We start from the raw sequence: 11,652 nt of genomic DNA, 5'->3' as shown, positions 1-11,652 counted from the left end.
CAAATGGATATGATAATGAGCCTGAAGTGTGATGATGTTTCGTATACACATAAAGGTCCTGTATTCCCTCGTTCTATCTTTCAGAGCTCTCTAATTTAGGTCAGTAGGCTATGCCCTGGAAATCAACTTTATGGTTGCCATGACAACTTTACGCGCTGGTTGCAATACTATTGAATATATTGAACAAGAAAAATGAACAAAATCGAACATTTGCTACGTTCCAAGCTTGTAAAGGAAACGTGATTCTCCCACTGTAAACAGTGATTTTTTTTATTCAAAAAAGAAAGAAAGAATGAAAGAATGAATGAATGAATGCATGAATGAAATTGTATCACACACGTGCGCTAGTCAGTTTATGGTTCCAAGCGGTGTGTAATGTTCATGTACATATCCAGAGCATCCCAAAACAAACCACTGTTACCGACGAGAGTAGCGTAAAAGAGATTGTAAAACTGGTAGGCCTACGCTGAGAACCACAAATTTTCCCTTTGTAGTTGGCGATCAGGGTAACCATCAAGGGGGTCTTGTCCATAGAGTGATGGATATGTTAAAGTCCCTCCATTGCTAACATAGTTGGCAGCGAGCCAGCGACAGGTGGTATAAGGTGAGACGGGATTCGTGCCGTTAGTTCACGATTCATAGTTAGTCGTTTCGCGCCATGATATAAACTGTAATGTAACAGGTCTTCCATCTCGAACCTGAAGATAAGAGCCGCGGCTTCGACTGACAGGATTCTGAGCGATTCTGAGGCGATGACCTACATTACCCACTTCTGCCCCGCCCCCTTCCTATATAAACGATAATGGACTCGTCCATCTACCTTGCGAAAATCTGAAAAATGGACTATGACTAGGAGAAAAATCGCACATTTAAATGTACAATTTAAAAAATTTAAAAAAGCTAAATTCAAAGCGAATTCTTCACTGATTAAGTAACGGAAAAAATGGAAAAATGAGCGTTAGGTTTCATTTTTCTGTTTTTCCATTTTCATCATAAGGTCTGAAAATTGAATTGTGAAGCGTTACACGGACCATCTGAAATACAAATCTCTTGGAACATATTTATCATAACTTTGGGTCAATTTAAAGCATCCTTGCTAAATAAAAAATAAAAAAATAATAACAATAATTATATTGACTCCAAGCTTTTGAATGGTATAGTATATAATGTTGCTTAAGCTTTTTATTTCAGAAAAATGCTGATCTTTGGATCTTTCTATTCATCAAAGAATCCTGAAAAAAAATGTATTCACCTGTTTTAAATATTGATAATAATAATAAATGTTTCTTAACAGCAAATGAGCATATTAGAATTTTTTCTGTAGGATCATGTGACACTGAAGACTGGAGTAATGATGCTACATATTAAAGGTTGTATCAGCGATTTCAAGCCTAAAACATAAAGTGTCAAATTCAGCTGACCTTTCTTCACGATCCGCTCGCTGCCTGCCCCATAAATCGACTGTAAAAAAAACGTGTCTCTTTGGTCAGCCTAGGGTCCGAGAAATGCCAAAAAAAAAAAAAAAAAAAAATCGGTGCTATCAACTATTCCACAGAAAAACAAACAGTTTTCCAACCAATCACCGTCAGGGGTTTGATGTTGTGGACTTTCGCTCCGCCTCCCTCACATCCCTGCACCAGTAGGAAAGTCCACAACACCCACCCCCTGGCGGTGATTGGTTGCTGATTGATTGGTTGGAACACTGTTTGTTTTTGGTAGTTTGTTTGGTAGCACTGATTGTTTTTTGGCATTTCTCGGACCCTAGGCTGACCAGAGAGATGCGTTTTTTTTTACAGTCGATTTATGGGGCAGGCAGCGAGCGGATCGTGAAGAAAGGTCAGCTGAAATTGACACTTTATGTTTCAGGCTTGAAATCGCTGATACAACCTTTAAGCTTTGAATTCCTCAGGAATAAATTACATTAAAAATGTATTCAAATATTTCAAAATGTTACTGTTTTTGCTGTACTTGGGATCATATAAATGCAGACTTGCATTTATTTGTCAATATTTTTGTCAATATCTTTATATTCACAGAACAAGGCATTCGTCTTTCTGACTGTCCTAACTTGAGAATTGTCCTGGTTGGAGTGACAGAAGCTGGGAAAAGTGCTGTTGGTAATGCCATTCTGGGCAAGAAAGCCTTTGACGAGGTTGGTGTAAAGACCCGGATGAGTTTCGCATGTCAGGGTCCTGTGAGAGAACAGCAGGTGCTGGTGGTTGACACCCCAGGTTGGGAATGGTTCAACGTCAATGGCCCCTCTGCATCAGTCTGGTCCGTGAAGAAGGAGATAATGAGGAGTATGAGTCTGTGCCAGCCTGGCGCCCATGCCCTGCTGCTGGTGGTACCACTGTCATTCTCGTTCTCTCAGCGTGAGCGTCGTGCCGTGGAGGAACATGTAGAGCTGTTCGGTCCAGAAGCCTGGAATTACAGCTTGGTGCTCTTCACCATCTTAGACAGAAAGCAGTTACGTGGCTCCACCTTAAAGCAAGAAGTGGAGCTGAATGTGGAACTAAACAGGCTGGTTATGAAATGTGGGCGCCGCTTCCATGCTCTGTACAGCAATCCCAAAGTAGGGGAGGACCAGGTGTCCCGTCTTCTGACTAAGATCAAGAAAATGATGGCTACAAATGAAGAGACTATGCTCTCCAGTGAGAAGGTGTTGGAACATGCCAGAGAAATGGAGAAAGAAGAGATGAGAAAATTGAAGGAACAGCTAAAGAGAGAGGAGAAAATACAAAAATTGAGAGAGGCAAAAAAGGAAAAGGAGTTAAGAAGGTCAAGAAGGAGAATGGACCAACGCACATTGGACGGTAGGACAGCATTTTTGTCCTTTAGGCTCAGGATATTAAACACTGACCAGATATGTGCCATGTGAAAAAAAAGACTTTATTTATTAGGGGTGTGACAAGATCTCGTGGCACGAGATATCGAGAAATTCCGATGTGTCCCGCGAGAACTGGCTGGTCTCACGAGAATGTGACGATATCATGGCAAAACATTTTGCAGTCTTTTTATTAGAGCTGCATAACTAATCATTAAAATATCACGATCTCTGTTCAAACACCCACGCGATCTTATTCATGAATGACAACCATTCAGCGGTGTCTATTAAAGGGGTGCTATTATGCTTTTCCACTTTTTGAACTTTAGCCAGTGTGTGGTGTGTATGTTTGGGCATAAAAAACGTCTACAAAGTTACAAATCTCAAAGGGAGATATTTAGTTTTTAAAAAGTCCCTTTTCAAGAACTACAACGAACGACTCGTTTGGACTACAGCGTTTGTTTTCCGCATGCAATGATGTCACAACGTGGTATCCCGCCTACAGAAATTCAAATCATTAGCTGGAGCCGCGCCATTGGCGTGCGTTATATAGGGTTCAAACACGCAGAGTCGCGGCTGATGTAAACACTAACATTGACTAGTGACCATCTGTGGATGCATCGGAGTCGTGCCGTAGATGTGCAGTGTGTGGTAAGACATTCATTCATCATACAGTGTAGATAGCTTCACTAGCCTTATGGTTTCGGGCATGCAAATAATAAATAGCTAGCACAATAATGATAATATCATGTACCTGCGATCTCGCAGGTTGATGATAGGACCAACAATAGCGTTTAATTTACTCACCTTTCATGCATCCTAGGTGTATATGACTTCCTTCTTTCAGACGAATGCAATCGGAGTAACATTTAAAATAATCCTAGCTCTCGCAAGCTTTAGAACTGAATGGTATAGACGAGTGTTTCTCTCCATCAGTCCAAAACAAGTCGATCCATAATAAAAAAGTGCCTCACATGGCTCCGGGGCGGTCGGTAAAAGCCTCCTTTAGCGATCCGATGTGTTTTTGTAAGAAAAATAAACATATTTAAAACGTAAGAATCACTTTAATCTAGTTTGCTGCTTTGGAAAGGGGCGCAGAAGGGCGGAACGCGGTCTACGCTGTTTGCCAATCACAACGCAGTGTGACTTCTGACCAATCACATTACATTTGGTTTTTCAGAAGGCAGAACCCGGAAATAATCGAGCCGTTTGTGCCAGCCTGGGGAGAAAGCTATTGTAATAATGTAAATTATGTGAAAAATTATGCATTTTTCGAACAACTAAGCATGACAGCATGTTCAAGTACACCCCAAAAACAAAATAAAGACTTTGTAAAAGAGCATAATAGGACCCCTTTAAAACTGTTGCACGTGCTTCACTGACGCTAATGATGTGAAAGTTATTGGAGACATTGAAATCTGCCTTCTTACTGCCACTGTTTCAGAAAGCAAAAGTCTTTTTAACCACATAATCATTATTATTACTTTGTTACAGACATTTAAATAACGTAAGTACTGGGATAAAAGCTTATAGTTTGGGTATAAACACTTATTGTCTACAGTAGCGATCAAAACGAAAATATCTTCTAACGTGTAGTGTAACGTTTATTCTCTTCGCCAGGAGGTGTGTTAAAGTGTGTTAAACAGTAACTGTTTGCAGTTGTGTTCATAATTAAAATAATACATTAAAATAAGATGGTACCAATTTGCAATATTAAGCAGCAAAACGAACTGTTTTGTACAAAAATAGCTGGACATGGGTGAGAAGCAAGACACATTTACAAATGGCCCTGCCAAATAAGGTGGATAGATCAACAGATTCATTGACTGGAGCAAAATAATGACACTAGTCTTTTTGAATTAGTATTAGCCTCATAGTTGAAGTTTGCTGTTACTCTCTTGTTTACTGTGAAGCTGGTTTGAAAGATGACTTGATATGTTCTGAATTATTTTAGTTGGTGAAGAAATAACAACGAAAACAATGGCAATATTAGTCAAAGTAGCGCCATATTTAATTCTTGACAGATAAACTAGGCTGTGACGAACCAGCTTGTACTTGTTCATATCAATTGTTCGGCTAAAACGTCTTTTTCGGAAAAAAAAAAAAAAAAAACTCCATTAAACAACTTTGAAAGTTGGGTGAAAATGATGTGATCTATCATTAGTACCTCTACACAATCTGTGCCACTTTTACCTTTTTTTAAATTTGTCCCTCACAGCCTTGTTTTTTTCGTGTTAAATTCAATATGGCGTCAGGCGATTACCTGCGACTTTGTGCCGAAGGCCGAATCGCGGTCCATCCTGTTTTTTTAACAGTTGCACTATTTCTCGTGTCAGAGACACGGTTTGAGCATGTTTTTGTTGTTTTCTACAGAGGAGGAACAGAAATCCTCAACCAGGTACAGTGAGAGTAGTCACCAGCCTCTCAGTGGCATAAATAGCATTCGTCAGAGCTGCAAACAACAGTGAACGATGGAAAAGGACCTCACTTAAAACACCAACACCCACCACTGCAACTTCCACAACTCACCACCAGAGGCCATCATAACTTCGCATCTGAACCTGCTCCCGTAACCATAAAGTGATAACCTGTGACATGATAGCAACGTATAAATGAGGAACACTTTTTAACTTGCTAACAAAGCTCAGGCATAATGTAATGTTGCAATGTATTATGTTAAATAGTTTTTACCCATTTTAAGTGTATATAATATGTGAGTGTATTTGTAGCTTTGTAGTTAGTAGTGAAGCTGTATCTTATATCTAGACAAATTCAATGTGCAAAAATTGCCTGTTTTTCTGCTTGTCTTTGAGGAAGAAAAAACCAACATTTTGCAAGATGTGACATTTGTAATCATTCCTTTGCTGAATTCAGTCTGTGGCTTTCAGAATTTCCCTTTATGCTTATACACCCATTTATCATATCACTTGATCTGACAATGTTTAACTGAAGCATTTGAAACTTACACCACCCTAAGAGCAAATAACACATGATAACCAGAAATGCTTTCAATTTTATCCTGAGATGTAACCAGACCACTCATCGAAAATATAAACACTCCAGTATGAATTGTAAGTCCTTGACACATAAGACACATACATTGGTGCATTTAAAAATGTTTAATCAAAGTTATATACAACTGGGATTTGACAGTGTAAATCATATGTACACATGTATAAACAATAAACCAATTAAATTTAGATGTAGCTTTGGCCAGTATGTAATTATTTTCAAGTTTTTTTTAACCATTCATTTACTATGTGCTACAAATTGAGCAGATATTGAGCATCTATAGATGTTAATAATTCATCTTAGCAAAATGTAAGCATTAATAAGTCAGAAAGCTTGAAAAGACATAAGTGTTGATAAGTATTCCAGGACAGATCATCTAACTGTAATGGATTCAGTCATTCATTGAAATACAGATATTTAATGTTAATCTCAACTTGAAATCTTGAATCTTGAAAAGTACTTTAGCAGCAAGTTACTCTGAAATTAATTTAAGGCAGAAAGAGTTGCTCCAACACTTCCTGGCTCTTCCTAAACCTCCATATTCCAATGCATAAGGAATCATGGATCTTCTCCCAGGCCTCCAGCTCAGATTTCCACAGAGCTGCTCTGGAGCGGATGAGCTGAGCAACTTCATTTTTGCTCCCTTTGGCAAGACTTATACTGTCTTTGCAAATAAACAGAACATCTAAGCCAATAAAGAGGGCATTTAGAGTGATGAATCCAGCTCTAGCAGACTTTGAGAGCGCAAGTGGCGTCCCTTTCGCCAGCTGCCCAATGTCAGGCAGATCTGCAGCAAGTTTGGGAATGTTGCGAGCACTTTGTGCCTCCTGGAGTCCAACTTTGGCTGCAGTTGCAATCACCTCCTCACTTTTGAGAACTTTAACAGCAGAAGCTGCATCTACCAGAGCATCAATGCCTTTGGCCACTCCTCCTGCACGAGCTATAAGCTTTCCTGCTCCAAACATATCTACAACATCAAGTCCCTCTAAACGCTCCTCATTACTGGCCTGCTCCAGACAGTCTAGAATCTTCCCCACATCATCCATGTATCTCTGGAAAATGCTCTGTGCATTTTTGCCATGGTGGCTGTTGACTGCTGCCTCAGTGATGCCTGTGACGACACTGTTGACACCACTGGTCACCCCCAGACCGACACCGGTCAGAGTCAGGACCAGTGACACTCCTGCAGTGACAGGTGCAAGAGCAAGCCCGACAATGGACAAGACTCCTCCTGCTATCCCAACCGAACTGCCAGCCACAGTGGAGATACTGGCGCCCATCTTCATCCTGTCCAGCTGAACTGCACTTTCCTCCAGATCCGACAGGAACTTCTCCATTCTAAAGCGACGCTGACTAAATACACCAATAAAGTGCAGAGCGTGTTCTTGAAAAATGAAGGTCATCCTAGTGTGCTGGTCCACCCTAGACAAGAATAGAAAAGAGATAGATTGAAAATGCACCTGAGTGTGAAGAAAACAGCTGATCATGATAAAAAAAGAAAGGTCTCACCTAATTTTGCACAACTGCTTCAAATGACCAAGCATTTTTTGCATCGACTCCTCACTTAAATTCAAGCTGAACTTCACAACAGGCTCACCCTTCTTTAATCTGTAAAGAGTTTTTAGTATCATTAGTACCAGTTTTCCTACTGTACCTCTGTAGGGATGAATATGCATTGTACAGAAAGATGGGATAATGCATTAGCCAGTGCATTATTAAGGCAAGTAAACTGAAACATTTGCTAATTTAGATTCTATATGATGAAAATCAGAATTTAATAAATTATTAATAAATAAATAAATAAAATACATCTGATATCATTTATAATTACTTATTTTTTGAAAAGGATGTCATTACTTTAAAACATTAAATCACATATGTGACCCTGGACCACAAAACCAGTCATAAGGTTAAATTTGACAAAACTGAGATTTATACATCATATGAAAGCTCAATAAATAAGCTTTCTATTGATGTATGGTTTGTTAGGATAGGACAATATTTGACTGAGATACATCTATTTGAAATCAGAAATCTGAGGATGCAAAAAAATCTAAATACTGAGAAAATCACCTTTAAAGTTGTCCAAATTAGGTTCTTAACAATGCATATTACAAATCAAAAATTACATTTTGATAGGTTTACAGTAGGAATTTTACAAAAAATCTTCATGGAACATGAACTTTACTTAATTTCTTAATGATTTTTGGCATAAAAGAAAAATCAAAAATTTTGACCCATGCAATGTATTTTTGGCTATTGCTACAAATATACCCCAGCGACTTAAGACTGGTTTTGTGGTCCAGGGTCACATATTATATGTAAAGCTGTGCATTTTTCCAATTTAGGTCAATTATTGAACAATGACAAAATAACCAAATAAAAGAATCCCAGTCAGAGAGGTGCATTTGAAAAAGCACTAGATTTCTTTATATTACTTACCTATCGATATCGTCATACCAAAAAACGTTCTTAGATCTGTGAGGAAAAAAAATAAATGCATAAATATATTACCAATCAATGAATTTATGGAAGGCTTAAACGATTTAGTAAAAAACAACTGAGATGATTCAATAATCTGTGTGTATTAAGGTTTATATAATCAAATAAACTATCCTTTTAAAATCAACATTGCAAGAACGTCAGAAACTTACTTCTTCTCCATCTTCGCACACATCTGTTCAGTGATACGTATGTATTTGTCTAGTTGAAAGGCCAGGACGTCCAGGTTATTGAGTTTAGGAAGGAAGAAGGTTTCTGCATTTCGTTTAAAGTGGATGAGAAGAGGAGAGGCCATTCTGGCAGCTGTGATGACTGATCGCACACTTTCAGGACTCTCTCCTTTTGGCAAGAAGCTCCGTCCAGTAAAGACAAACAGCGAGGTGACTGTGAGCTTCTCCACTGCATCCAGAAAGTGGTCAAGTTTCTCCAGGCCTTCAAGTGTGTCCTTCAGGACGGAGCCCAGTTCCTTCTCCAGCTCCTGATATCTGGAGTCAGCTGTGACCTGAGTTAAACCACTCCACAGATACTCCCCAAACGCCTTGGCTTTGTTCTCAGAGCGCTGAACATGGTCAAACTTAAGACTGACTTGGTCTGCTCTGTCTTTGATGTCTCTCATGCTATCCAGCTCTGTCTCTCTCTGAAGGGACCATTTTTGTTGTTTGTCACAGAAGTCCCTCACTGTCGAAATGCAGATGAGTGTGTCCTCTACATACTCTGACAGGAGCTCCTGTAGTTGTTCCCTGAGTAGCAGAATCAAAACAGAGGAATTTAGCTAGTAACAATGGCATTTTTCATCTGAATAAATATGTGATTAATGCATTTTAAAACAGTTATGGAATAACAGTTAAAACTACTAAGTAGGTCATCCTCAGCTGCTGAACAAAATGTTGCCTTCTTTTCATACAGCTGAAAAGAGCTATTCTGTAGTTCCTTTTAAGATAATATTTAGGTTCTTGACTACAGTTTGTTGTGGCGTGTTTAGTTCCAAAGCTGGGTTTCACAAGCTCGCAATTCAGTCCATTACATATTTGGCAAACAACTTGATTCATACTAAGGATGCCAATTATATTCAAGTTCAAGAATCTGCTATTGAAAAATCTGTCCTGAAGGACCAACTTGTCTGAACATTGTTCCCCAAAGTGTCTAGGTTGGTTACAGTGTTGAGTAATAGTATTTATTCCTGGCACTTGTCAATTTTTTTTTACATATTTGGTACCTATGAACAATGCATAATGTATATAATCTCATCTGTATATCTTTAATAATTGTCGAACAAAATGTACCATTTGATTAAATTCGAGTTTCAGTCTATTTGCCTGAAACACATTGATAAACATGATTGTTGTTGGTCAGACCTCCTTCTTGTCCAGGATGTTGAAGAGGATGATAAAGAGGAAACAGTGGCAAACCGACACGTAGCCAATACCAATAAAGCCACATTGCTTAAAAAATAAACTATCAACACTTTGAAATTTAAAACCGAACTGCAGTTTGACTGTTTTCTATTTAAATTTTAATTAAACGCATACAGCCAAGCCATGTAAAAAAAAAAATCAGTCTGTTAAATACATTAAAACAAATGGAAAGTAAAAAAAAAGCTAACTTCTCTGCATTACAGGCTTTGTAATGTGATGGTAGCTAGAAAATACTGTTTAATTCTTTAAACTTCGTCAGACTGGTTATAAACGATCTTAATTCACGTTTAATCGTAATACTTTAACGTTACGTTGATCACATAACCTGTTTGACTGTGTAATACACAGTCAAACAGGTTATGTGATCAACGTAACGTTGTAACTATATAAATATGAAAAACGATAACTGTATTGATCTAAAGATTACAAATAATACCCACCTGGTGTCCATCGTTTTTCGAGTAGTCTGTAGAAGTAAAGTTCTGGTGTTGACATTTGCCAAACTGAGGGAAGAAAGCTAGAGAGGAATCTTTTTGTTTACTCCGGACGGTTTAGGTTTCGTTTTCTTTTAGTTGCTCCGCCCGTCACCACAGGTTGGAGGGTTTCAAAGAATTACGCGTTAAAATCTTTTGAAGCACTCGTAACAGTAAGGCTATTCTCATGGAGAGTACTTTCACATGTTAGCTCATGTTTTCAGTCGTCACCGGCCCGACAGTATAAAAAGCGCATTGTATTGATGTACTGATGACTCAGGCTCAGTCTGACATTCCACAGCTCAGAAGTCGTTTGGGACAATGTAGTGTTTGTTCTGTCCATATGAGGGCGCCGTAAGCAATTGTGTCTGCCTTAAAGTTGTACGAGTGCAATACACAGCATTAGGCCACTCTGATAGAGAAACTAAATGTTACCAGAAAGTAGAGTTGGGGTACTCGGACTCGAGTCCGGTCTCGAGTTCAATTTTTAGCGGACTTGGACTTGTCACGGACTCGGAAGCATTTTAACTCGGACTCGACTCGGACTCAAGCTTTTCGGACTCGGGAGTAATTGCCGAGTCCAGCCGAGTCCATGGACAGTTGGCGGAAATTTTACTGACTCGATGCCTTATTACAAAAGTGACATTCAGTATTCGCACGTGTTTAAAAGTCTTGCCAGTACTTGAAAGCCTGCTGGTTTCTTTGCATACACACACCCAAAGCGTGATCATCCGAAAGCGCCTCTCAGTCAACGTGCAAATGCTGAATTAAGTTTTCTTTTGCATGTTATTGCTACACACTTACACGAAAAGTTATGTCAAAATGCACCGTCAACCGTCACCGCGGTCGGTTTTGTCTTGAGCGAATTTAAACAGTTGGGAGAAATACAGATGTATCACAATATATGATCTGTGCATCCGGTCTTAAAGCGACAGCAACGTAAAGCTGCTGCAGCAGACTGCGTCCAGTGTTGCCAGATCAGGTTGACGATATCCAGCCCAAAAGCTCACCAAAACCCGCCCACTTCAACAAAAACCAGCCCAAATTTTAACTGCCAAAACAATGAGAATTTTATTGCCTTGTCAAGGTTGATAAGGACCATTTTTATCTCTTTAAAAAAAGAATAATGACAAAATAAAATAAAGATAAATCAATTTCACAGGAATATGGATCAAAACAGTTCGGAAATATGTGTAAAATGTTCAGAAATCTTTTCAAAGTGGAAATTAACCGATAACTTTAACCCTTGAAAAAACGCATGCATCATTTTCAATGTCCACAGTAAAAAACATGCCAAATTCTGTGCAAAAAGTGCACAATAAAGTGATGAGAAACAAATGTAATGTAAAACCCCGTCACTCACAAGTCATCACGTCTCACTAATGTAAAAGACGTAAATTGATTGACAGGTTTCTGTTAAACGAGT

General features: G+C 38.8%; 2 protein-coding genes across 2 annotated transcripts in view; one reads left to right on the top strand and one right to left on the bottom strand.

Annotated features, from left to right (window-relative positions):
• Window positions 1–6,024, top strand: part of LOC141307794 (GTPase IMAP family member 4) — a 9,207-nt gene extending 3,183 nt beyond the window's left edge. Inside the window, exons 2-3 of the mRNA XM_073832541.1 lie at window positions 2,037–2,813; window positions 5,198–6,024. Of these exons, the coding sequence (XP_073688642.1) occupies window positions 2,037–2,813; window positions 5,198–5,292 (872 nt within the window). The 3' untranslated portion in view covers window positions 5,293–6,024. The remainder of the gene's footprint in view (window positions 1–2,036; window positions 2,814–5,197) is intronic.
• LOC141307628 (uncharacterized) lies at window positions 5,929–11,134 on the bottom strand. Its single transcript, XM_073832540.1, has 5 exons — window positions 10,194–11,134; window positions 8,491–9,078; window positions 8,279–8,314; window positions 7,346–7,444; window positions 5,929–7,258 (listed from the first exon to the last, which is right to left on the bottom strand). Exons 1-5 carry the CDS (start codon window positions 10,202–10,204, stop codon window positions 6,325–6,327), a joined length of 1,668 nt encoding a protein of 555 aa, XP_073688641.1. The 5' UTR covers window positions 10,205–11,134; the 3' UTR covers window positions 5,929–6,324.
• Window positions 11,135–11,652: the final 518 nt, after the last annotated feature.

This window comes from Garra rufa, chromosome 1 (genome assembly GCF_049309525.1).
Source record: "Garra rufa chromosome 1, GarRuf1.0, whole genome shotgun sequence".
In the NCBI taxonomy this organism is placed as follows: Eukaryota; Metazoa; Chordata; class Actinopteri; order Cypriniformes; family Cyprinidae; genus Garra; species Garra rufa.
Note: the sequence above shows the minus strand (reverse complement) of the source record. Positions and strands in the feature narration are given on the sequence as shown.

Coding starts and splice junctions, on each gene's coding strand:
- LOC141307628 (XM_073832540.1), bottom strand. Junction 7,445..8,278: donor TGGTATGACGATATCGATAG/GTAAGTAATATA, acceptor AACTCTTTACAG/ATTAAAGAAGGGTGAGCCTG. Junction 7,259..7,345: donor AAGCAGTTGTGCAAAATTAG/GTGAGACCTTTC, acceptor ATTCTTGTCTAG/GGTGGACCAGCACACTAGGA.